Source organism: Mycena indigotica, assembly GCF_014461135.1.
Source record: "Mycena indigotica strain 171206Taipei chromosome Unknown Mind.scaff0004, whole genome shotgun sequence".
NCBI classification, from domain to species: Eukaryota; Fungi; Basidiomycota; class Agaricomycetes; order Agaricales; family Mycenaceae; genus Mycena; species Mycena indigotica.
In genome coordinates, this window is record NW_023503003.1 from 5,314,699 (window position 1) to 5,339,437 (window position 24,739).

At 51.7% G+C, this 24,739-nt stretch overlaps 10 protein-coding genes across 10 annotated transcripts; 8 read left to right on the plus strand and 2 right to left on the minus strand.

Moving 5' to 3' along the window:
- Positions 1 to 327: 327 nt before the first annotated feature.
- Positions 328 to 3,909, plus strand: MIND_00545500 (uncharacterized protein; the record flags this gene model as incomplete). Its single annotated transcript, XM_037362236.1, has 5 exons — positions 328 to 433; positions 486 to 2,158; positions 2,206 to 2,390; positions 2,438 to 2,472; positions 2,522 to 3,909. 5 exons carry the CDS (start codon positions 328 to 330, stop codon positions 3,907 to 3,909), a joined length of 3,387 nt encoding a protein of 1,128 aa, XP_037222528.1.
- Positions 3,910 to 8,164: 4,255 nt separating this feature from the next.
- MIND_00545600 (uncharacterized protein) lies at positions 8,165 to 9,108 on the plus strand (the record flags this gene model as incomplete). The annotated part of the gene is made up of 2 exons (XM_037362237.1): positions 8,165 to 8,575; positions 8,629 to 9,108. The coding sequence occupies 2 exons, from the start codon at positions 8,165 to 8,167 to the stop codon at positions 9,106 to 9,108; spliced, it is 891 nt and encodes a 296-aa protein (XP_037222529.1).
- A 100-nt stretch (positions 9,109 to 9,208) lies between these two features.
- Positions 9,209 to 10,485, minus strand: MIND_00545700 (uncharacterized protein; the record flags this gene model as incomplete). Its single annotated transcript, XM_037362238.1, has 4 exons — positions 9,209 to 9,911; positions 9,966 to 10,132; positions 10,180 to 10,258; positions 10,289 to 10,485. The coding sequence occupies 4 exons, from the start codon at positions 10,483 to 10,485 to the stop codon at positions 9,209 to 9,211; spliced, it is 1,146 nt and encodes a 381-aa protein (XP_037222530.1).
- Positions 10,486 to 11,267: 782 nt separating this feature from the next.
- Positions 11,268 to 12,454, plus strand: MIND_00545800 (AB hydrolase-1 domain-containing protein; the record flags this gene model as incomplete). The annotated part of the gene is made up of 3 exons (XM_037362239.1): positions 11,268 to 11,469; positions 11,510 to 11,845; positions 11,892 to 12,454. The coding sequence occupies 3 exons, from the start codon at positions 11,268 to 11,270 to the stop codon at positions 12,452 to 12,454; spliced, it is 1,101 nt and encodes a 366-aa protein (XP_037222531.1).
- A 140-nt stretch (positions 12,455 to 12,594) lies between these two features.
- Positions 12,595 to 13,546, plus strand: MIND_00545900 (uncharacterized protein; the record flags this gene model as incomplete). Its single annotated transcript, XM_037362240.1, has 3 exons — positions 12,595 to 12,712; positions 12,759 to 13,054; positions 13,106 to 13,546. The coding sequence occupies exons 1-3, from the start codon at positions 12,607 to 12,609 to the stop codon at positions 13,544 to 13,546; spliced, it is 843 nt and encodes a 280-aa protein (XP_037222532.1). The 5' UTR covers positions 12,595 to 12,606.
- A 1,182-nt stretch (positions 13,547 to 14,728) lies between these two features.
- MIND_00546000 (uncharacterized protein) lies at positions 14,729 to 15,099 on the plus strand (the record flags this gene model as incomplete). The annotated part of the gene is made up of 3 exons (XM_037362241.1): positions 14,729 to 14,758; positions 14,814 to 14,900; positions 14,962 to 15,099. 3 exons carry the CDS (start codon positions 14,729 to 14,731, stop codon positions 15,097 to 15,099), a joined length of 255 nt encoding a protein of 84 aa, XP_037222533.1.
- Positions 15,100 to 15,446: 347 nt separating this feature from the next.
- MIND_00546100 (RFX-type winged-helix domain-containing protein) lies at positions 15,447 to 17,431 on the plus strand (the record flags this gene model as incomplete). Its single annotated transcript, XM_037362242.1, has 3 exons — positions 15,447 to 15,552; positions 15,603 to 16,533; positions 16,582 to 17,431. The coding sequence occupies 3 exons, from the start codon at positions 15,447 to 15,449 to the stop codon at positions 17,429 to 17,431; spliced, it is 1,887 nt and encodes a 628-aa protein (XP_037222534.1).
- A 1,371-nt stretch (positions 17,432 to 18,802) lies between these two features.
- MIND_00546200 (Gpr1 family protein) lies at positions 18,803 to 20,115 on the plus strand (the record flags this gene model as incomplete). The annotated part of the gene is made up of 5 exons (XM_037362243.1): positions 18,803 to 18,930; positions 18,981 to 19,114; positions 19,170 to 19,320; positions 19,828 to 19,930; positions 19,984 to 20,115. The coding sequence occupies 5 exons, from the start codon at positions 18,803 to 18,805 to the stop codon at positions 20,113 to 20,115; spliced, it is 648 nt and encodes a 215-aa protein (XP_037222535.1).
- Positions 20,116 to 22,467: 2,352 nt separating this feature from the next.
- Positions 22,468 to 23,265, plus strand: MIND_00546300 (Pyridox-oxase-2 domain-containing protein; the record flags this gene model as incomplete). Its single annotated transcript, XM_037362244.1, has 1 exon — positions 22,468 to 23,265. The coding sequence occupies one exon, from the start codon at positions 22,468 to 22,470 to the stop codon at positions 23,263 to 23,265; it is 798 nt and encodes a 265-aa protein (XP_037222536.1).
- Positions 23,266 to 23,335: 70 nt separating this feature from the next.
- Positions 23,336 to 23,897, minus strand: MIND_00546400 (uncharacterized protein; the record flags this gene model as incomplete). The annotated part of the gene is made up of 4 exons (XM_037362245.1): positions 23,336 to 23,545; positions 23,596 to 23,631; positions 23,681 to 23,707; positions 23,763 to 23,897. 4 exons carry the CDS (start codon positions 23,895 to 23,897, stop codon positions 23,336 to 23,338), a joined length of 408 nt encoding a protein of 135 aa, XP_037222537.1.
- Positions 23,898 to 24,739: the final 842 nt, after the last annotated feature.

The following is a 24,739-nucleotide window of genomic DNA, read 5'->3' on the forward strand; positions in this document are numbered from 1 at the left end:
GCCATGATTGCTTTGAGCATGCTCGCGTGATAAAACCTTCTTGCTCTTGACTTTTGCTCTACGTTCTCTACAACTCACCCACACGCCAGACAGCATCTTAGCAGCTTCTTCCACCTTCTCTCCCGCTCTTCCTACACCCAACCAACCCGTGATCTCCAGCCTCGAGGCTCCGGGACGGCAGTCGACCTCGTGTTGAATGGGATGCAAAGCAGTCCTAGCCATCGGTTTAGCACGGTGACGGACCCTCGTCGTAAACTTAGGGCAAGCCGCCAACAGGCACAAGACTTTGTCTTTGTCGAGTCCAATATTCCTACCGACCCTAACACGATGGATGCCGCTCGCCGCCCACGAATCAACCAGCAGGATGGCCCGTGGAGCGTCAGTGTGGCAGAGTCGCCAGAGGACCAGCGCTCCTACTCTATCTACATAAAAAGTGTGTGTTGTGGCCACTCACCGACTGTTGACCTCCGAATAACTTTTTCCAGCTCCCACCCACAATCTCACCCTCACACGAACAGCCCAAGAGCTTTTCGACCTGGATAGAAAGCTGCGAGAGTCGCATCCGGGCACCAAGCTTCCCGATTTGCCAATCGACTCGTCCAAGCGAAAGACCAAGTCTGTCTTCCTCAATACACTCTCCCGACTTGCTTCACCAAGCACCAACCGCACTTCCCGTGCAACATCCGCCACAAGACGCACCCCCGTTGCCTCCCCCCAAGCGGAAACCACTGACCCCTTCCTCTCTTTTGGGCCGAGCGAAGGCCCAGTTACCCCATCACCATCTCCTTCTGGTCAAAGTACCGCATTGGCCGCATATCTTACGACCGTCAGTAATGCCCCTACACTCCGTCAGGCCCGTGTTTGGAAGCGATTTGTCCGTGTTCGGACCGACGACTTAGAGAGTGTGAGGGTCGAGCGAGCAATCAAAAGGGTACGGAGCGATCTTGCTTCGCATACTGGCGGTGGACTTCGTGGTAAGGAGAATATCGCGGTCGATGCTGGGATCAAGGAAGATGAATCGCCCGAGCCTACACCAGTGACAGCGACAGCAACAACAGAGGACACTGCTAAAGAGGAATCGCAACCTGACCCTCAGCCGTTGTCTGCTGAAGAGCCACCACCCCCACCAGCGGACGCGGAAACAAGCTCACTTCGTGAAGCCGCAAGGATACCTCGTTCTCAATCCGCCGACCCGGACAGGTCTTCTCGTCTCTCACGCGCTTTTACCAACCAGGAGGCAGAGCAAACCGATCAGGAAGATATGACTTCTTCGCAAGCCGGCGAAACAGAGGACGACTCGAGCATTTCCACAACAGGAAACGACTCGCGACCCAAGAAACGTAGTTCCAAGAAAAAATTACGCGGAATATCGGTCCCCCGAAAGAGCAGTCGTAAGGTCGTCATTGACGACTTCGACATGATGCGGGTGTTGGGCAAGGGCTGCGCGGGCAAAGTTCTCCTCGTCAAGCACAAGAATACCTCCGATTTGTATGCGCTCAAGGCCATCACGAAACGTCACGTATTAGCTCACCAGGAGCTTCAGCATACGCTTACAGAGCAAGCTGTTCTCAAACGTATGGCTGCGGAGAACAAGGATCCTTTTGTGGTCAAGTTGTGGTGGAGCTTCCACGACAAAGAGAATCTTTTCCTTGTTATGGATTTTCACCCAGGAGGCGATCTCGCAACACAACTTGCACGCTGGGGTCGTTTAGGCCGTGACCGCGCTCGGTTTTATGCCGCCGAAATCGTCGAAGGTGTCGAAGGTCTCCATGCGGCTGGCGTAATCTACCGGGATCTCAAGCCAGAGAACATTCTGATTGGCGCTGATGGCCATATCGTTTTGACTGATTTCGGGCTCTCAAAAGAGTTCCCACGAAGGACGACCGCGACAACAGCACCGACAACACCGACCGGAGCTCGTGAGTTCGGTAGCACCGGTGCTTTGCCTGCTTCTCCCCCATGGTTACGTCCGGAGAAGGGCGGAGAACTTGCAGCTGGTTGGCCTGGCCAACCAACGGGTCAAGCAGCCGATACGACCACCACATTTTGTGGCACTGCCGAGTATCTTGCACCAGAGGTCATCCAAGGGCTTGCATATAGCTATGAAGTCGATTGGTGGAGTTTCGGGACGATGTTATACGAAATGCTAACCGGAATAGTGGGTTTCTTCCTCGTCTCTCTAAGTCTGACTGAAAGCTCGCATAGACACCCTTCTGGGCCAATAATCACTCTGACATGTATGTTCGAGTGTTACAAGACGAACTGCAGTTCCCCGATGACCGCGCTATGGACCAAGACACCAAGAGCTTGATTCGGGGACTGCTTCAACGGAATCCTGCACTCCGAATGTGTGAACCGCGGATAAAACGGCATCCGTATTTCTCCATGATGTGTGTTTTGCATCAGGACCAATATCATATCGCTCATTCCCTTCCAGAGATTGGTCCCATGTCTATTACAAACGCTATATTCGTTCGTGTTGCTAATTTTGGGTGTCTGTCTGTTACTAACGCTTTTTTAGCCCCGTATATTCCTCCCATTGATCCGTCCAACGCAAGCGATACCCAGAACTTCGATGACACTTTCCTCGATATGGAACCGGTATTGGACGCGGCGGATGACGATGCAATGGACACTGATCAGGAGCCCGCGACGGACACTGAGCGAACTGACGGCGAGGATTCTAACACCACACCCTCGCAATCACGCAGCTCGTCAATACAAATACCAAACGGGCAGGCGGTCACGGGACCAAAAGAGGAGGACGAGACGGTGGACGTGTTTGATGGGTATTCGTTCAAAGGGCGGCATTCGGTCCTGATCGACGATGAAGAGGATGAAGAAGAAGGAAGTGGTAGTGAAGAAGTGAGCGGAGAAGATGATGATGATGAAGAGGATGTATTGCGCGATGTGGATGTCCAGTTGGAGCCGGAAGCGCCGCAAGAGACTGGTGATATTGAGGAGACTGTCGAAGGGCCTGAGGAGGATGCAGAGCCAAAGACACCTGAAGCGAGGCCAGTGGTGCCTGCTGGGCAGGTTCCGCCGATTGAAAGCGAAATTTCTGAAGAGCCTCGAGAAGAAGAACCAGAAAGGAGTCAAGATGTCCCGACTTCTGCACCTCCTCCGGTCCCCGAGAAGCCCGCAGCCCCAGAGGTCCCCCCCAAATCGGCAAAACCTCCCAAGCGTCCAACGCGTCGCGAGAAATCAGGGGTTGCAGCCCTCGACAGGCGACTTCCCGAAGACGACCTCGAGAAAGACTCAGAATTCGACGAAGAAGACGAAGACTGGGACTTTATCGATGCTGTTGACGGAGAAGACAGGAATGGGGCGAGGGGCACAAGTCTGTTTGCCCGTGGAGTTGTGGACCGGTATCGACTGGCTGTCTTCCGCAAAGCATCCACGCCGAACGCCAGATCGGTCTCGGGTCTCTCACAAGCTGACACAGAGGCATCAACGCCAGGCGGGTCCCCTTCCCCTTCACAGCGTCGTGGCCGGACTGGGGCTGGATTGACCTTCCGAAAACAAACGAGACAATTCCTCCGGCCCAAGTCGCCGGCAGTACCACCATCGTCCTTCTCGTCCAAGTCAAGTAGCTTCACGGCTGGTGGCTTGCTCACACCGGCGACATCAATCGCGGCTATCTCGCCTTCACTCAAGTCAAAAGAGTCGGCGATGTCGATGGGAGCGTTGAGCTCAAGTTCTGGCGATGGCGAGAACGGGGGGGTGCTGTCGGACAGCGGACCGTCCCTTTCCAGAGGGCGAGCGGCGACTGGGTCTTCTTCGCCCGAGACCGATAGGCGGAAGAGCGGTGGGGGCGGGAACAAAAAGCTCAAAAAGTACAAGGAGAACGCGGAGAAGGTGTTTTCCTTCCTGTCGTCTCCCCGCGAGCGCGAAAAAGACAGGTCGTGAGCGGTTTGTTTTTTCTTTTTGTCTATGCGCTCCTCTATGCAATGAACTCGACGACCCGTTATCTTAGCATTCCCTTTTAAATATCCATCGCAGAAACACCAACACACGTACCACATTCCTTGCTCAAACGTTGACCCTCGTGGTGGCCTGGCGGTGGACATGCAGGCATATTACTCATTTGTTTTCCCTTTCTTTGGTCTCTGAATATCTCTAATTTGTCTCGTTGCTTTCGATAGTTTTTTTTAGTTGTCATAGAAGAAAAGAAAGAAGTCACTCATTTATGGAATTTCTGCAGCTTGTTGTTGTACTGATTCCAAAAGCTAGAAACTACAACAAGTTTGTCTATCTAATGCTCCGTACTACTAAGTAAACTTTCCAACACAGGTAAAGAAGGGGAAAGAGAAAAACCAAGAAAGTCTAGAAAAGCAACTCGACTCCATTGATTTACGCGCAGCCATTCGGCGGTTGCAGCAACTTGAGAACCATTCCTGATGGACTTCGACGGACTAGATATTCTCTACGCTGTCCTGTTGTCTGGAATTCGCGATCTTGTAGTTCTCCGTGGCGTCGAACCAGCTTTGCAGCAAGAATGGTATCAGAGCACACTATAACTCATGTCTTCCCTCAGATTGTGCGTTGGCTAGTTTCTTCTTGTCGTGGTCTTCGTATTTGAACTTGTCATACAAGTCCAAAGGCCGAGGCACTACTACCAAGGGCACATGCATGGGCCATCAGCAAACAGTTCCGGAGTTGGTTCCGACGCCGTATAAGCTCGAAACCTTCACGGTGGTGGTTCCTTCGTGAGCAATTTATGGATGTTATCTGGACCTCCTGATGACTTAGAGGAGACGATGTTCAACCAGATGACGAGTGCGGTCTGGCTTAATAATTTTTCTGGCTCACTCGACTGCAGCTTAGTTTCGGGGGGACGATGATTCACTACGAAGGACGTTCGACTTTGACGCGGAGAGGTACCCTCTTCCTCCGCATGCGACCCGACCATGTACGCTTCATTTCCATTCCTGATGGCATTCCGCGATTGACAAGGAGCCAAAAAGTCGAATCTCCCACACCCCTCCCTCAATATATGATGCTAATGGACGACGAAGGGTATTTATTCACTGCAACTCTAAACCTCTTTTTGATAGCTCACTCGAACAGCCAAGTGATCCCAGGTACAGTCAGGAAGCTCAATTGGGATTAGCCACAAATGACAATGGGGCAGCAGCAGAGAAGAAATACTACGTAGCCAGATTCAGAACCTTTTGCTTAATCCCAGCATCATCTGCCACATGCGTTCAAGGGCAATCGGAACGATTTATATTTCAGCTCTGCGGAAGAGTATTTCGTAAATCTTGAGAGGCCTAGAATGGAATCATTCACGTCTAAAACAAGTCAGTAAGATAAAAATGTACAGAAAGAAAGGAAAAACGGGAACCACCCGCAACTGAAATAAAAGAAGCCAGAGCTGGTTAGGCTCTGAGATGGGAACCACCCACCGGAAGCGACGCAAAGTGGTGAGCTTTGCCCAGAGTGCCATTCGATCCACGGCAGCCACTAGGTTGATCGACCATCGGGCCCCTTGCCAGAGAGTTGGCACGCTCGCCACCGCTCGTACTCCCATTTGCGCCGGAGCAAAAACAAAGAGAGCCGGCCGCGGGTGGATGCGCCCTCGTCTCCCGGTCATCCTCGTGCATATTGTCCAACTGACGCCCCAACAATGCGAAACGAGGGAATATATCGAAGTTGCGCGGTGGCAACTGGAGCATTCGTCCTGAAGCTGGGATTCGCGACATCCAGTCGGTTTGAACCACCACCACGGGGGGTCGTTCCGTGGTTGCCTCTATTTGTCCTGGGTAAGCAGAGCCAATAATGGTTGCTTTCACGAAGTCTTTTTCGTGCTTCACGTTCCTATACGTGGCACCGCACGCGCTGGCGGTGTGGCAAAAGCACTTTTGCTTCGCCGCAGACATTTCAATCTGCCTTCACGGAATTCTACCGTGGTCGGGCCAGCCCTCGGCTGTGGCGCCCTCACGTTTACAACGTGTTGCGGATGTCAACCGCGATGTTCTGTACAAGAACATTTTCTCCCTTTCCAAGAGAGCTGTCGGCCCTTCGCGAGGACTGTCGCATCGATTTCGTCGATATAGCGACTGACAGATTCAGTCCAAGAGAGTTGGCACGACTCCAGGTGGCAATTCGTACTCCAGGTGTGTGAGGAGCCGGGTAAAGCGGGGAGTCGTCCTCGTCGTCTCGGGCAGCTTCGTGTTGTTGACGGAAGCTGATGTGGCCAAGGCCAACGACACACAGATGGTGGTCGGGACAAAAAGAGGTCGAGGTGACAACGTGTCACCGGTAACGTGATCAACTTTCTTCCAAATGCGTCAACATGAATCATTGTCTGACTACATTCCAAAGCCATGTCTAGTGTACGTCTACACTACCAGGTGGATGCACGAAAGAGACAGTATCCATGTCGACTCCAAATCGAACACGGTCATCCACAGCAAGCAACTCTAAATCCAGCAGGTTACGGTCCAAGCAACTCTCCAAATCCAATCCAAATCCCAACCAAACGAGCTAGCCTTTATCTACGAGCTAGTCGTTGAAACAATATCAGCGGAAGCTTTGAAAGCGACTGCTTGAATAACTCGGAATTCAAGTGCAAGCCGGCGCGATCATGGAGGTGAGGAAAGGAAGGGGGGCGGTGCACATATTCCAAAGCCCTCGTACTTTCTCCCCAGCAAGCAAAAATAATCCATTATATGCGGAAGCTCCAAACGCGACTGCTTGAATAACTCGGAATAGCGAATCTCTGATTCAAGACGACGCGGTTATGGAGGTGATAACAAGGAAGTCGAAGAAAAGAAAGTTGGTGGTGGTAGTAGTGCTTTTTTCTTCCGCAGCCTTGCCCGAAGTCCTCTCAGTGCGATTTCGGACGATAATTTCTGCTTGAAAGTCAGGACCGGCGGCAGTGAAGGCGATCGCAAGCCCCAAATACGAGCAGCACTTGAATACTTACTGAGATAGTCAACAAATGAAATCTCATCTGTTGCTATCACATCCGGCAGAACTCGGCATCGGGATGAGTAGTCACCACACCGCCCAACGGCTCAGTAATGGAAGCAGGTAAGTGCCTGTTGGAGACACTTGACAACCATTTTATTACCCTCTCATGATCAGGATGTAACTCTCCGTCTTCGAGCTCCAACAAGGCCATGGAAATGACCCGTAATCCGCCGAGGTCCTTTAAATTGTCGGCAAAATAGATCAGAAAAAGCAAACTAGTTTGTTCGAAAGGTTCAAATATTCTGAACGACACTATTCGAAGTTCAAGGCAGGAGTCTAGGGCACACCTCTCTCTTGTGTCTTGACAACTTGAAGGTCATCAGCTCTATTCTATGTCGGTGTGAGTCGGCTCAGTCGGGACGACACGATTCTGACACGAATATCTACATTGCTTCCACTGGCACTCCAAGCTCCAGCGCTTCAAGTTGTTCAATTGATTCACAAACGCTCAACTGGGATATACGACTGCAAATTCTCTCAAGACGTGTAATACAGCACTTGTCAACCACTCATAACCTCAAGCTTCGTGCTGCGCATCACCCAAGGACTGTGTTGACTACTCCCAACAAATATATGATCATCATGATCTGGAGATTCTTGACTCGGAAAGGCGCAATGCTGGCAGCGACCGCATGAGATGCTGGGGAACGTCAGCGCAGTTCAACTTCGGAATCCATCTTGATTGGTTGCCATTGTTGCTCATGTTCCCATTGCAAGAGGACCTTTAAATAATGGCTCCTTGCCTGTCACTGTGATTGTCCGGAAGTCGAAGTCAAGCCAAGCATCTAGGGACGAGCTGGGAAGAGTGAGCTTCTCTCAAGAGCCAACACCATAACACGGATCACTCTGGAAATCGTTCAGCGACGGCTTTGCTGCGGATTGATCACAATAATTCAGCATCTGCAACAACTCTTCACTTTCCGGAACACGAAGAGCTATCAGCGCCGCTTTACCGGCAATGCCTTCTCAAAATACTCCAATTCTCTATTTTTGTATGCGATCCACACAAGTCTTCCTAAGATCTTATTGCGAATTGAATGTCTTTGCAGTTTCTCTTTCTCACAGCGGGCATGAACCTTCGCCAAGTACGAAAATCGTGGACTCGGAACGGCATTCACCATCATCCACGAATATAAATCAACGTTTGCGATATAAGAGCGAGCTTGAACGCTGTTTAATTCGAGCTATGCAGATCTTTCGCACTCTCACCGCTGTACTCCTCGCCAATACCGCTTTCGCACTGGTACCCGTTGGTCATACTCCCTCTGGCAAACCAATCTTCAATGCGCCGCCTGGCTCGCGCGTCCAGCAAATCGGCAGAGACTTCCATCTCTTTGCGCGCAACGGAACCCTCATTCACACTTTTCTCCACAAAAAAGCGACGAGGCTCGCTCGACAATCAGACGATACGAGTCTACGAACGTCTCAGGCCATTGTGACAGTGGGCCCAAACGACACAATAGCGTGGGTGAACGCCTCGGTAGTGGTCCCTCCCCCCGCTGCGACATACGAAAGCCAAATCATCTTTGTTGGCCCGGGACTCCAACAGCTCGACGCGAACGGCACGGCCATCACACTCTTGCAGCCTGCGTTGCAGGTCAGTCGTTTTCCGCATCTTCTTTTAATGGAATGTTAACATCCACAACTCAGTATGGCGCCAGTTTTGCCCAAGGCGGTCCCTTTTGGACCGCTGTGTTGCTCATTGAAGAACCTCCCACCGAAGGATTTGGCTTCATTCTGACCGTCGGGTTGGACCCCCGCGTCAACACTGGCGACCGCGTTTCAATGGCGATCGGCCCCGACCCAGCGACGGACCTGCCGAAACCGTTCATCTGGTATCAAGCCCTTTTCCCGAGCATACCAAACCTGATTCCGTTCGAACTTGGATTCAACCCCGATTTACCTCCCACGCAGGCGGTGATAAGTCTCGAGGAAGAGGGGGCTTTCGCAGCCAGCGATTACCCCAGCGAGCCTGTCGTCTTCGAGAATGTCAATCTGACGCTGACCACCGGCTTTCCTGAAGTTTCATGGAATACGGGCGTCAATGGTGCCCCTGGGGTCTCGTTCACGGTCGAGAAGGATGGGTCGCAGAATGCTCGTATTTCTCTCAGTTTCCCGCAGAGTAGTTAGACATTCTTATGTCATTGGTCTAGCAAGTACAAGCTGTGGAAGCCCATTATCGATCCTTCATCGCTGTTGAAGCTATTGATACAGATTTGTTCAGTTTTCTCTACAAAACGTTGACTTTGGGCCACTTATATTGCGGTCCGACCAGTTGCACACACATCCCGCCGAGCTTGTGGCCAGCCTCAACACATTCGTCGAGTGTCTTTCCAGCGACATAAGCACCGAGGAAACCACCAGCAAACGCGTCGCCCGCGCCATTCGTGTCGACGATTTGGTCGTCGGTAAGTGCATTGACACCGTAGATTTTAGGGTTTTCTGGTTCAGCGGAGGAGACCAGGACGGTCGATTCAGCGCCTTGAGTGATGACGACAATGCGCGGTCGTGATGCGTTGCTTTTGGGGAGGAGGGCAATGGCTTTGGCAACGGCAGGCATGTCTTTTGGTTCAGCGAGACCGTTTGCGGCGGCCCAAGCTTCAGCCTCTGCTTCGTTTCCAATGACGATATCGCAGAAGGGGATGATTTGCTGGAGCTGGGAGCCAAAGAATTGGGCAATGAATGGCGCAGAGAAGTTGATCGCGAAGACCTTGAAAAAAGTTAGTTCCGAGTTGGGAAGTTTGTGAAAAGAGCGGGCCTTGGATGCTGCAGAGGCCTTTTGGCTGAGATAGACAATGCTTTCTGTGCCATGTGTGAGGAAGTATCCCTCGACGTAGAACACTTTCGCGTTTTCAATCAATGGCGCGACGAGTTCTGACTTCAAATGAGCGATATTGAACTTTTCCGCCGCCCTCAAGTTGGTGACCAGAGACCTGCACGGATTGTAAGGTAAGCTGAAACAGAATAGCGAAGAATAACCTGCTTACCGATGGTGACCCGTGATAACGACCGCGCAAGCACCTGTCTTCTCGCCAGGCAGCACATAGTAGACCTCCCGCAGACCCTCCCGTTTGTTTGCCGCTTTGAGTTGCTCAGCGAGCTCATCGTCGCCAACCGCACCGGTGTATACGACGGAGTCAGGCGGTAGGACATACTGCAAAAGCGATCAGCGTAAAATTATCGCTCCCATCGCTGACTCACCGCTGCCCCACGCGCCGCGTTCTGAGAAGCCCCGCCAGCGACATAAGTGATCTGGTAGTCCTTCACAATCTCGGCGTATCTGACTTGGGTTCAAAATACAGCCAGCAACGCGTGGTCGACTTGCATTGGCTCGTGCTTTTCCTCAGCGAGGATCGCGTCGTTGGCTTTGAGCTCGTACTTGGCAAGGAGGGCCTCGCCCTTGGTGACCTGCATGTCCAGCAGGGGATTTCCGATGCAGAAGAGTTCGTAGGGCATGGTGGCTAAGAAAAAGTTTGTGGAGAGATGTTGATCGGATGATCGAATCATGTGATTTGATTGTGATCCAAGAGCAAGTACGCCTACTACACGCGCCAACCATACGGAAGTTGCCCTAGAGTCAGTCCCCCCTTATGCTTATGAGACTAACATTGCTTCTTGTGCAAGTCGGCCCCATCACAATTACTGAGCACATGTCACACATCCCATCACGTAGCATCAAAAACTTGTGGGTGATTCATCTCGATAACGGCTCCATATTTTTCGACGATTCTTTCACTAGAATAAAGGTCAAGGTGCCCTCTCCGACGCTCGGTCCAACGGCGAGATGGCCGAGCGGTCTAAGGCGCCAGACTAAGGCCAGTTGCCTATGCAACACACCTTGTCGATCCATTCGATAATCTGGTCTTTCGGGGCGTGGGTTCGAATCCCACTCTCGTCACGTTTTGCTGCTTTCTTTGCTCGCCTTGCTGTGCGGCCGTGCATAATGTGTTTTATAGCAGCGGCGGTCGATGACTCTGTCTAGTCTCTCTTGTCACACACTCCCAATTCACTCTTTTTCAACTAGTCGTAGACGCCACCCACCTATCATCGAAACCTGCTGCTACTCCTAGGCTTGTTCTTATCTTCTTGCGCGCCGCAGCGGCGCGTCTAAAGATTCTCTTGGAGTCGATCAAACAGTTTGGATGCCTAATCGATTACATAGCTCGGATAATTGAGGTTACAATTCCCGCGCTCACGCGACAAGTGTATTCAATGTGTCCTCCGAATATGGCCGCGAGAGTTCAATGCTTACGACGATAGGCAGCAGTAAGTAGCATAGTAATGACACCATGAGAAACGACATCAAGTATATATTGCATGGCGGACTGTCTAATGAGCGAATAACCCTCATGTCTTTCTCCCAACACACGCTCAAGCTCGCGAATAATTTGGAGTTCCGTTATACAGATAGCGGTGCCCCGGCCTTGTCGACTGATTATACGACTTTGGTTGGAATTCATGGGATGGGGTTCAATGGAGGTCAAGCTGCTTGTGCTGTCTTAACATCGGAGATCTAATGCCATTTCAACAGACGGGTTTGAACGGGTTCATGAACACGCACACAAGAGCAACATGCGGACCATATTCATCAACCGACGCGACTACCGCGGCTCAACGCCGTACGCCGAGGAGGAGTTGGCCCACATACGGTCTGGGAAAGAAAGCATGTTTGCCGACTTGGGCCTGGAGGTCGCAATGGTATTGGAGTACTTCGTCGACGCTGGTAAGATCGGAGGCGGTGGAATTGTCGTGTTTGGATGGAGTCAGGCCGTGCTGTGGGTCTTGCCGCTGCTGGCGACTGCGGAAGCATTCGACGCAGGCTTGTATGAGAAGTTGGAGCCTCATCTTCGCGGTGTTGTGTTATATGGTAGGAGTCTTTAGCAATTCGTCGTCATTGACCCAGACGTCTTTAGACCCTGCCTTCAAAGTCCCAGAGTTTACACCGGTCTCAGACACTAGTGCCACAGCCGCCGATCCAGAGAGCGCGGGGAAAGCATTCGGGAAATGGGTTAGCGGGTATTTTCACCACCCTGGCGGCGTTCCGTCATGGGATGCAGCACCGACCCGGTATACCCTGGACAAATGGACCGCCGAAGAGGTTGAGCGATGGTGCGAGCTCACGGTGGGCATGAGGACTATTCCAACTAGGTTTGTGGCGGTTGCATTTGAGTATCAGGCTGATCTTCGCAGTGTCGAGGAAACAGCCCAGATGAATAGCAGTCTCGAAACGATGACCAACAGAGCCTTTTTCGACGATTCGATGATTTCGAAGCGCTTTCCTAGAGCGCATTTCCTATATCTCCATGGTACAGAGTCTCCCGCCTTGTGTGTTTCGGCGTATGTCGGCTTCAAGGAGCGGACTGACAAAGACAAAACCTCGAGAAGAGTCACATTCGCGGTGGTACCGGAGGCGAATCATTTTGTGAGTCGTTGGGTAGCCATATATCGCCTAATTTCCTTGCCAGATGCACTATGAGATGCCAGAGGTGTTGTTGCGGGAGATAAAGAGCGGTTTAGCTTAGGCTTAGCGTGGAAATATTTAGACCAAAAAGAATTCTGTCGAAAAAAGATCCAAAAATGGCCCGATCAATCCGAAGTTCTCGCTTGGTTTGCTGCTTGCCTTCTACCATGATGACCCCCTCCGAGTCGCTCAACCTGAACAGTCTGGCATCCTCTCTGCCCTCACACTCTCTCAATGCACACGCCGAGAAGGCCCTCCTAGACAACTTCAAAGGTCCGTTTCTCTTCTTTCATAGTACGTCACCTAACCCGTTGTCTAGCCGCTGCTCTGAGTATAACGACACTCTATCGCTCTTCACGCCATGCATCGAAGCGGGCATACAATGCTGGCTATGCTGCCGCCTGCCGAGACCTAATGGAAATGCTTCAACTCGGGGTGTCTGATTCCCAAGTACTCGTTGGAAAGAGTTCCGAGTCTGGGATGACCGTCGGACGGGTTATGGACTGGGTGGAAGCACGGTTGGAGGCTGTCAAAGCTCGGGAAGAAGAAGAAGATGAAGAAGATGGAGTTAACGCAACGGGTTCATCATCGAATCAACCACCTCCTCCCAGCAAGGTGTGTTGTGAATTTTCTTTGATTAAAAGCTTCGACTTATACCCCCAAAAGCCCTCCTCTTCTTCTCCCCCTGTCAATGCCACAACACCTGTGTCTCCTCCGCGCCCATCGATACCACTCAAACCGACCCGAAACACGAAACTGGTTTCGAGCCCGCCAACCAATCTTTCCTCAGCTCCACCCTCACCTGAGACCATGACGTTCCCTTTCGCAGAGAATGTTCCACCATTAGCACTTGCCGGCACCAAGCGTCGACACGCTATGATGATGATGCCCAATGCTCCAACCAGCTCGACCATCATCACCTCAGCGCCGTCTTCATCTTCCAATTCACCATTACCGATCTCGCACTCGCATTCCCAGTCTTACCGCCGTCGGACCCGAAGCACGCGCGGGCACGGTCTCTTCCCGCTGAATCAACCGGTGATAGATACCTTGATGGATGTCGAAGATGAAGGCGGTCGGGAGCGCAAGCGTATTGCCAGGCGTTAATCAGCGCTGTCCTCCTCCTCCACGACTGCTTTTCGCTCTTTTTGGAGTGGTCGTGTAGCACGTTGGGCCTCGCGGAGAGCAGGAAGCTGGTTTGGTGAGTTTGGCGTCGCTTAATTATCTTCCTTATCTAACGTTTTTTCAGATTTTTAGATGCCCGTGCATTCATGTAGTCGTCGTATTTCACCTAGGTAAACACACTGTACTTTATCCCACCATGACCCCAATGTCGATGAACAACGAATTGAAATAACGAATCAGTGTCTATGAGGCACTTTGCAGGTTTACAGGCAGCGTCATGATCGATGGGAAGCATCATTCAGATCCTTCTTTCCAACAAGAAATTACGAGGACTTCAGTGACTTCACGGAAGTCCACTGAATGCTGGCGATGGATAGCTTCCACAAGTCGACAGGCAGACTAATGCTGACTACAAGAAACGACCTGAAGGGCAAGGTTTCACCTCAAATCGAAGCAAAACGTGGATCCTCGCATGCGAAATTGAGAGACTTGCTCACAAAAATGTGTTTAATGACTGGTATTCAAGTCTATTATTGTCTGAGGCCACAACTTGTAGAGAGCTGGCACTAAAGTTGACCGACAGAGTCAGCAGAAGGTCGACAGACACTTGACAAAGACAAATGTAGTCCGTGTCAAGGTAGTACGGACCTTCGAGGTTAATTATTGTCGCCGTAAAGAGACATAACCAAGGGAGGCCATATTGTCCCAGTCACTCGAACAAAAGGGAGTGGGTCCAAGCTGTGATCTGATGGCATCAATTGCCAGCGATGTACCTTGGTTCGGACCGTTTAACGCCTTCTAACGCCGACTCAGCGCCACACCAGAACAAGCGCTTGAGCCTTGGGGCTTGCTATAAAAGTGTCAAGCTTCAACAGCCTTGCACCTTTTGATCCTACAAAACCTCTAACTTCTCATACGTATTTTATTCGAACTTCAAGTTGGCCATTGTCATGCCTTCACGTTCTAGTTCAAATTCACGCTCGGGCTCTAATAGAGTCACACGATCCGCCACTGCGACTAGACTCGGAGCTACAAATGAATCTAGTAGAGATTCTGAAAACTCTCCAACTAGTCCAAAGCTGGCCTCCTCAGTTCAGCGCTCGATGCTCGGCCTTGATGACCCGCTGGAATACAATTTCAAGGTGGAGATATTTCCTCGCTGGCATGATGAATGTGGCGCACATTTGTGACATCGTGCGCTCTCTTCGAGTCTGACCAGCCGTGGCTTACTAGTGCTTTTGTCCTGCAGGCAAACGAAATCGTCTGGATTCGTAACAACGACAAGTGGATGCCGGGTCGGATATTTCTGTCCACACCCAAATTGCGGCCCAAGGACGTACGTATATTCAAGTTGTCTATGGATCACCTGTTCCTTAATGACTCGTTCTTGTCGACAGAACTTTCTCTGCTGGAATGTGGTTTACCAGGACAAAGCCGGCCACAGGTTGCGAAAGTACTTTGCGCCACTGCTGGGAGAGCTGAAGCCGGACACGGCCAGCGTCCGCCAACTATTACAAGAGGCACATTGGATCTAAGGGAGCTTAGGTGGTGGTTGATGCCACAGAGTACCCCTAAGATCTAGAGTCATTGGAAAAACTCGCCCTCGACGATGAACAATCGGTAGCTATTCAGGTTGGCCGTAAAGATTGCCAGACAGCCCAGTGCTCAGCAATTTTGAGCTGAACGCGGAGTGGCGATGTTTGGCTGGCGGGTCAAGGGCACATATTTTCTCGAAGGGTTGTTATATAGAGACATATATTGTAGCAGAAGCTTTGTCGCTGGAAAAAGCAATCCTCTAAGTAACCGTCCGCTAACGCGTCGATTCGTGAATCGTGATTGGGTGTGACCGTAGGTGACCGTGATATCGTGTGACTTTTTCTCTATGCAAACCCCACGCGCTGTAGTCGCGTCGGTTGCACCAAGTACACATTATCGGCCTCAGCAGCAGCAACTACCCCCTCGGCATAATACAACAGACGGATATGAGCGTAAGACTCGATTCTATCGGGAAGACCACACGTTTGACGCGTCTTTCCAGGTTGGTACACAGAAACAACCCCACATAACCGTATGGTCCTGGCGCTCCGATCTGGTATTCACCACGAAATCCATTGGGCCCTCGAGCGCCTTCTTCGACTGAGCATCGGCGAAATCTTCTACTTCGAAAAAACACCCGGGCTCGTCGACGCGTTGTTTGACTGGCCGGAGTGGTACGTGAAGGAGGGCTACAAGGAGATGGGAGAGACATACCAGTTGTTTTCGCCGTCATCCGAGCTTGTTCAAAAGCGGCGTCATGCGCTCGACTCGCTCGCCATCTTGCGAAACGCTGCGTGGTTTGAGGCGAATACCAGAGAACTCATCTACCATCCGCGGTCAATGCCCCTCGTCTGTCTCGCATTGGCCAACCTGGACTGTGCGGTTGACGACCATGCCGAATTCTTGCTCAACGTCATGGACTTTTGCTACTGCTTTTCGGCGTATTATGTGGTCTATCCCAACCTCGTCAACACCGTCTGGAATCCGATTCCCCGTCTTTGCCACATTGCAGGCACAAGCAGTAATCGATCACTCATCATATCCGCACTCCTCGCTCTCAATATCTTCCTCACCAACCCGCAAAACATGCCACTCATCACGCCAAATTCACCAGCACTCGAGGCGTCGTTGCGCTATCTCCCGCTGGTGGTTGATAAAACGCTGCTGGAAGCGGTCTTGAACTATCTGTTCACGCATTTGTCCCACCCAACAATGGCGAAAGAGTTTTTACTGCATCCACAGATGCCGGCAACGGTCAAACTCCTCGTTGAGGTGCTTTTGAGCGAACAAGTCGAAGAGTCCGAAGATATTGTGGTCGAAGAGCCGAAGCATATCATCCCTACGGAAGCTGCTTTTGCAAGAGACTACGAGTTAACGAATCAAGATCGGGAAACTATCGTCAAACTACCGGAACCCCAACGGTGCTATACGTGGTATGCATATTCCTGCCGTTGAAACGCCTCTAAATCGAATCAAATTAGGATGAAACTGATGTTTGTTGCCAAACGGTACAGCGAGCTGACCCAGGTCGAATTCTGGAATCACTACGAAAAGGCCTTTGGCCCGCACAAGAGCCAATATCCGATTCTAATCGCTGCGGACGTAATTAAGAACGTCAGCGTCGTTTTCCCGTCTGCTCAGCCGATGGTGGAAAATGGCAAATTCATCGTTCGTGGGGTGGATAGGCGGAAAGTGTCCGGAACTGATCCACGGTTTACTTGTTTGTGGAATCGTGCTGGTTGTCGTACAGCGTTTTCAACTCTAGGCGAGTTATTCGACCATATTCTGGGCCATCTCGCCCAGCTCCAAGGCGCGGAGTCCCCTTGTTTGTGGGAAAGCTGCAGTCATGCATCGTTACCTCAAGCCGCCCTTCGACACCATCTCCTCACACATCTCCCCAGCCCTAACGTGCCACAAACACCAACATCGCAAAACGACCACATCACAACTTCGGGCGAATCGTACCCGATGAAGAACCCGACAACAAGGGAGCCACCGCCGATCAAGACGACACTGACCGTGCGCAAGGCAACGGGGAACCCGCCTTCTAACTCGCTCACCGCTTTGCTTTGCATTCGCATTCTGTTCCGCGGCTCATTTTCTGCGTTAGAGGCGGCGCCAAGGGCAGATGACGAACGATTTGGGTTCCCAGGGGTGTCGGAGGGCCCAGACGAGCTCGAGTTGGACGACGATATGTCCGCTGAGAAGGAGCGCGAAGGCGTGGCACGTGGACGGAAAGCGTTTTATGGAGTGCGGAAGTTGATGCAGAGGGTTAAGCTTGCTGACGAGCCGCTGATGGACTGGATAACGGAGATGGTGGATATTTTGTAGGGTTTTTCGTCGTCTTGTCTATGAGGTGGGTGGTCTATGATTTTGTCTCGAGTTTTGGCGCTGATCAACGATTTTTTTTTTGGTTGATGGCGTTCCCCGACCATCGCCAAATATAACTTGGGGGAACAGAAAATCCAGTCGTAGCCGCTCTTCTCAACAAACCCAGATGTAGCTCTTCCGATGTCAAATACCCCGGCATCGACCAGTCGTACCCTGAGCTCCGTTGTCATCTGGCTTTATGAAAATGGAGGACGGAGTATAGGACGGAACATACTGCCATTGGAGGAATTGGCCCTGGTGGGACCATGATGGCTCAGCCTTGACGAAGGCTCCCTGTTTCGTCACTGGGTCGAAGAATTGGTGCCAACATGGATTGTTACTATCCAGCGCGATGCTCAATCTTAACCTCACTTCTGTGAGCAGGAAGAGCAGATGCTTGCTGCGCCAGGTACCAGACGGAAGACTGAACTTGTACAAATGTCCGGAGTTTTATTCTGTCCCCGAAGCGCTAATAGTCGGAAACGTTGACCAATATTAAATATCTGGAGCGGCGCTCATACAAAGGACCGTGACGGATAAATCACCACCAGCGAGGATGGGCGCAAATGCGCCACTAAAACGACGTTTCAGGTATATTTGGCCACCTCGGTTCCACGCCCTCGTTGTGTGCCCAAATTGATTAAGTTGGAGAAGTACCGCGAGATGCGCATCAGGTAGTCGTTGGACCACTTGAAGAAAATCGACTCAATTTGAATGCCTCATACTACCGTGACGGCCTGGCCACGGTGCTCCTGTTTAGATCTAGAATCAAAGTGGTCGTTCTCGCTCGCGGATTCGAGGAGTCCGGCTTCGCAGCAAGTCCACAAAGCGACGCACGCATCGGATCTGGAGAAGGGTTGGAGAAAGAAGAAGTCGATTATTACGTGAGAGGTGATCACTTCGTGAATCGGAAGGCGTCCTCAAGCCATCCATATGCCTTACGGTACTACCGTCTTACGCAACCGATTTTCGTGTCAAACTTAGCGGAAGTCGCGCGACTCGGGCGCAAGAAAAAGTTTGTTTGCTTTGGCGCCGAGTTCGTTCAAAAACTCAAGGAAAAAACCGGAGAGATGGTCATCGTCTTGGGGGTCATTTATTGACAGCGGTGAGCCGCTAGAGACGATCGCAGAGGCTTGGAGGGCCGGTGGAGGGGGCGAGACCGAAGGCGAATTGAATGCGAACAAGAAACGACAAGTGTCAAGCGTGACATGTGACCGCTTCAAGGGTCAGCTGGATGCCTTTAAATTCGCCGACTTTTGGCGTGGTGGAGTGAGCCCACCCAAAGCCCCCCTGGTTTGAGCTTCTCTCCTTCTCACCACCACCACAAGAACAATGTCCGACGTCGAGAAAGGCCATGGCTCCTCCATTCACAATGTTGCGCGCCCAGTACCAGGCGCTCACATTGCCAACCCTGGCGCGCTTGGTCTGCTTGCCTTCGCGTCAACAACGTTCATGTTGAGGTAGGCTCACTGTTGGACTACTTCATATTCCAATAAAAACGCGTTTTTAGTTTCTACAACGTCCAAGTGGATGGTATCACCCATCCTAACGCTGTCGTTGGAATGGCGCTCTTCTACGGGGGTCTTGCCCAGTTGCTCGCTGGCATGTGGGAGTTCCCTCGCGGGAATACATTCGGCGCGACTGGTACGATATAGATTTTCTCTTCTCACGTCTCTCCCAAATTGACTATCGCTATCAGCCTTCTCATCGTATGGCGCGTTCTGGCTGTCCTATGCAGTTGTCCTTTGGCCCAGCTCTGGTATCATCGCCGCCTTTGAAGACCCCAAAGAACTCGACAAGGCGCTCGGCATTTACCTCTTCTCGTGGTTCATCATCACCTTCATCTTCCTGTGCGTTTCTTCTTTTTTGTCTTCTATCAATGTCCCCATACCCCATGGTCGTGGTTACCCCACATATTCTGGGCCCCATGTTTGCTTGGCTCTCCATTGCGAAGACCGGCCTCTGGGCACTGTCTGGACCTTTCCCCGTCCTCTCCCCGCAATTCAATGTCCCGCCAAAACCTCTTCTCCATTTGTCCATTATTTCCCAGAAATGACATATTGCCTGACGGGCGATCTCCTCTTCACTCTCCTACACGGTCTCGTCCAAAATTATCTTTCTCTCGTTCTCCTTTCTGTCTTTTCTGTCGGTCTCGATGACCGTCTTTTGCACAATTTGTCCTGGTTGACCCTGCTAGACCGTTGCTCGGTACTGGTATTCTACCGAGGGTGGCGGGATTCTAGTGCGGAGAGTATGATCCGACAAACTGCCATTCCCCGAATTCGCTCATCTTCCCCGAGTGTCATTCATTTCTACGCAACATTCCTTTTACCCGATGACTAACCATACCCCTCCAGGATCGTCTCGCTCCGCAAGTCCGTCGGGTTCATCACGCTGCTCTTCTGCCTGGACCTCACCTTCCTTCTGCTCGGCGCCGGCAACTTCGTCACCAACCACAACGTCCGTCACTCTATCCGCCGCCCATGTCATATCACGCTAACCGTATTCGACAGGTGACCAAGGCTGGTGGCGGAGTGGGCATCCTCACCGCGTTCATCGCGTACTATATCGGGCTCAGCGACATGCTTGCCGCCGAGCGCGCGGCTGTGATTGGCCTGCCCGTCGGTGTCTTTAAGCACGATTAAGTGAAATGGAGCGAAAAAGTTATAGCTTAGCACGACCCGCTATACCTGCCTTATGTGCCCCCTCTTATTGTACTCTGAATACGCATCTTAACACCGCCGAGTCCGTCGCTGTGTACCAGTTGTTTGCGCGCATGGTCGGTCATATGCTGCACGTGATCGCGGAGGAGGTGTGTGATCAGCCCCAGGATCAGGTCATCCACCCACACCTCTGAGATGATACTGCAGCATATCCGCGCAGAGGATGAATACAGCCGAAGAAAAATGCATATGTACTTAATTGAAAGCGGCTCAGTTTAATTTTGGCTCGCGGCCTTGTTAGTGCCTTGTTCTCGACCATCCTTCATGGCCGGAATCCAGATCAAGCGCCACCATCGAGCACCGCCTATGGGTCCAGCCGCCCACGAACACGTCTACGACTATAGTGAGTGGGTTTTGAAACTTTTTAGGTTTGAATTTTCGACCGCCAATTTCCAGCGATTTCAACAGCCATGTTATTTCCTCGACACATGGCAATCGCGATTTTCATGCCAGTGGGCCAGTGGCAACCTGTGGCAACCCGAAAATCGCTGCACAAGCGTGGTGTCGGGATCAGCAGTCCAGCGTAAGTCCCGCCTTCGCTAAGTAAGCCAGGATCCTCAGATGCTTAGATGCTAATAATAGATGGTCAGTGGCGTCAGTTGGGGGGTTTGAGTCGTTGCTTGCTGACGATTCTGTTAACGGGGACAGTAATTTTATTGGCCACAAGCAGACATGGACACTCATGAGTTTCACGACTCCGCTTGCGCTGATCATACATAGCACCATTTTGTGCCGAGTGTTCAAAAGAATTGTGTGTCATTATAGAGTCGTATGTAGCCGTACAGCTTGAAGTGATTTGCGAGCCTGTCCGTGAGTAGAGTGCCGAGTCAGCCTGCGCCTGTAAAAATCAGCCTACAAGGATTCAGAGGTGTAGAGTGCCGATCCGCCAACCATGCTAGTACTTTGAGTCGGCGCTGGGCATCAACAACATGCGGAAGCAGCAAGTTTTCGACGAGCTCATACTGCTCCGCCTTCATCGCAACATCAACCGGCGTCAGCGTTCTCAGCCAAGTGCCATTTCCATGCCGCTCCGTTTCAACACTTGCGGTCGCCCCTGCAGAAAGGAGGAGCTCGACCACGGTGGTACCCATGGGGCCCGGAAGACGGATAGCGCAGAAAAGTGGGGTCGTGTTGCTGTTGTCGGGCAGGTTGACATCCACGCCAAGGGAAAGGATGAGCCGAAGTTTATCGAGGCCCGCCTCGGAGGCACATGTGGGTATTGCCCGATGTAAGATCCCGCGTCCGACTCTGTCTGTGGCCGTGAGGTTGGCCCCAGCGTCGAGCAGCATGACAATGATGTCCGCGTGAGTGGCGACCAGCAAAGGTACACTGCCTCTGTATGGGGGGAGGGAGATCAGGAATCGCACCAGCAGCAAGGAGAAACTGGACTGCTTCGCGGTGTGCGCTTCTGGCGGCTAGAGTCAAGCAGGAACTGTGTTCTGAGAAATCTTCTGTTGAGTAGTAGTTGACGTCTGCCCCGTAAGAATCAACAAGCAGCTTCAAGACATCTGTGTGCCCATGCTTCGCTGCGAGTTGGAGTGCTTGGCCTAGAAGTCGCCGTCTTGCCTCAACGTTAGGCGGTGGACTAACATCCGCCAATAGTGCAACGATGTCGGTATGCCCTCGGCTGGCAGCATGTCCCAGAGGAGTGATGTCGTCCACTTCTTCATACACCCTCGCAACCGCCTCCGCGCCAAACAACTCCAGGAACTTTTCCACTAGTTGTCTTTCCCCGAGTAATGCGGCAAGATGGAACGCTTTGTGAATTCCGAGACCAACAGGGTACACAAACTGCAGCGACACACCTGCCGTGGCCAATCGAGTCAGGAGGTCGGGTTCGGCTACTTCCACAGCGTGGCGGAGAGCGCGTTTACCGAATACTTGGTAGCGCGAGCAGGCGTTCAAGAGACTCCAGCTGTAGTGTTGGTGTAGAACGCTGCATGTTCGTGAAATAGCGCTCATTGTCGCTGTGTCTGGCAAAATCAAGCTTGGGGCTAGGGCCGGGTAGCCCTTGCCAGCGCCAAAGAGCCCATATTGAGGAATTTCACGGGTCAAGAAACATGCGATGTGGTGGTGCAGCTCTGGAGGAAGGCACAATATCGTGGCCATGAACGTCGAGTTCCAAAATGAACCAGCTGATGGCCCATCAGCGCTGCATCAGCTGTCAAAGATAACCATTCTTGCCTTTTCGCTTCACTCCACTTTAGTTCCTATTCCAAGACGTATGTCAGCCAGTCAGCCAGCTTGCCTTGAGACGGCCGTTGTCAGCAGAAAATGCAAATGACGGCTCCCCGCTGGAAACTAGCGCTCGACAAGGCGCTGGCTGCGTCCCCCAAGGCAACTGGTACGGCTGGTAAAGAACGTGAAGACAGCTGCTTGAACTTGCTCACAGTCATCCAACTGGCGTCGATTGACGTGAATACGCCAGTCCCCCACGTCCGTTCGCTCGTCTTTCGCTCGTTTGTGTCGCCGACGAATGATGAAAGCCATCCTTTGCTGCTTGCGACAACAGGTGGGATTGATTTACTTACCGCAAAAGAAACTAACTGGAATGTGATAGATGTCCGAAGTCCCAAGACCGCGCAACTGATCTCAAACCCGCATGTACAAGTTGTGTGGTATATTGAAGGCACGCAAGAGCAATACCGCATTGCTGGGACCGCAAGAGTGATACCAGCGCCGGGTGAAGGGCTCTACAAGCATTTTGTGCACACTCTTGTCGAGCTACAGAACACGGCGAAACCAAGTTCTTTCGACTGGGAGGCCAAACGACTGGCGGTATTCCGCAGTATGAGTCCATTCATGAAGGCCAGCTGGTGCAGACCGGTACCCGGAAGTCGGCTAGAAGGCGGGCAAGAGGAAGCACGCAAATGGCCTACCGAAATTCACGAGCCAGCGGCGGACGATGCGGAGGCGAAGAAGTTGTGGGACATGTCGTTGGGTAATTTCGCGTTGGTGGTCATTGAGCCGAGTGAGGTGGACCATATCGAGCTCGCGCCAGTGCCAAATCTCAGAACACGGTATTGGCGGTCGAATAACGGGGTCTGGAAGGATGAAGAGTTGGTTCCCTGATGGTACAGTACAAACAAGGGGGTGTACAAACAGTTCGATAGCAAAGCAAGCAAAGACGTTATAAAGATATTCAAGCCTTGACTTTCTTATTTCCTCCACCTTCATCCTCGTCATCTTCGCCAGCGACGTCTTCAAATGACCGTTTCTTGGAGACTGGCGATGCTTTGGAGTAATCTGCTTCGTCTTGGTCGTTGTAGTCATCATCCTCATCGTTGTCTTCATCGTATTCTTCTCCTTCATCGTCCTCGTCATCGTCCTCTTCTCCGCCAGCGCCATTGGGCTGCAAACGACATCATGAGCTATATTTACCACACAGATAACAAGACGAACGTTCGCTAACAGCAGCGCCGTCAGACTGGACTGTTTCTACGCCCTCTGTTAGTAACCTGGTAGCATACGAAATGGGGGGACATACCTGTGTTCCCTGATCCTCCTCATAGTCCTGGTTCATGGAGAGTTAGCCAGAAGTAACTTGAAGATACGAAATCGTGACCAACCTCACCACCGTCGCCGTCGTCTTCAGGCTCCTCATCATAGTCGTCGCTATCCTCTTCCTGCTCTTCTTGGAGGGATGTCACGGTCTCTGGCTCAACTACGCCTTCTGGTGGGTCTTCCGCTCGAGGAGACGACATTTAGGCCACAGTGTCGTTGTTTTGTGGTCAGATTATAGGAGGGGAGATAGCGGAGCTGGGAGTGTGATGGGCTGACTGAGCGATGGGCGGTGGTGGGAGGAAACTTGAACCACAGTTGGGGTTGACTTGATAGAGTGCTGGTGAGCGCTTGCCGCCGCCGAACAATCTCCCACTGCTACCTTTTTAGGCAATCCTATCACGTGAGCGTAAATTTCTACCTCGGCGATGTCCGGAGGTACTTGAGTGCCGAATAACAATAGCAATAAGACGACAAGCACATTGACAGATGAGCACGTCCTCTATTGACTTACCAGGTCACAGAAGTAGTTGAAGGAGAACTGCAGAATTCAGCAGCGAAACCCATCTATTCCAAGTAATTGAAGTAAAGAAAGAGAGGGAAGGAGAGAACAAAATCTAAGAAATGGATAGATCTTCACACAGACGACACCAGGTACTACTGAAGGAGGAATCACGTTCTCTGAAAGTCTGGATCGTTTGGCGTCCCGCGCAATCCGGACTTTTTGTTCGTCATGCCGGCGTCCCCGCATGGTCAGAGCATCTTATTCCTCGAACAGTTTCCCGGGCTCTATGTTCCCCCTCCTTAGTTGCACTGCGTTTGCGAGTCTGAACAGTTGTAAAAAATTTAAAAACAGAGTGAAGAAGAATACCCGTTCTTGTTCAAATGCAGTAAGGTTGGGCTGGTCGGTTTGAGGACTGCAGTCGAGCTGAACATTGGAAGCTGCAAGATCATCAAAGACACGGAAAGATGTGAACGAATAACCTTTCCCGACACTCATCTGCTGTAGTGCTGCCTCGTACGCATATTAATGGCGCTTAGCTCT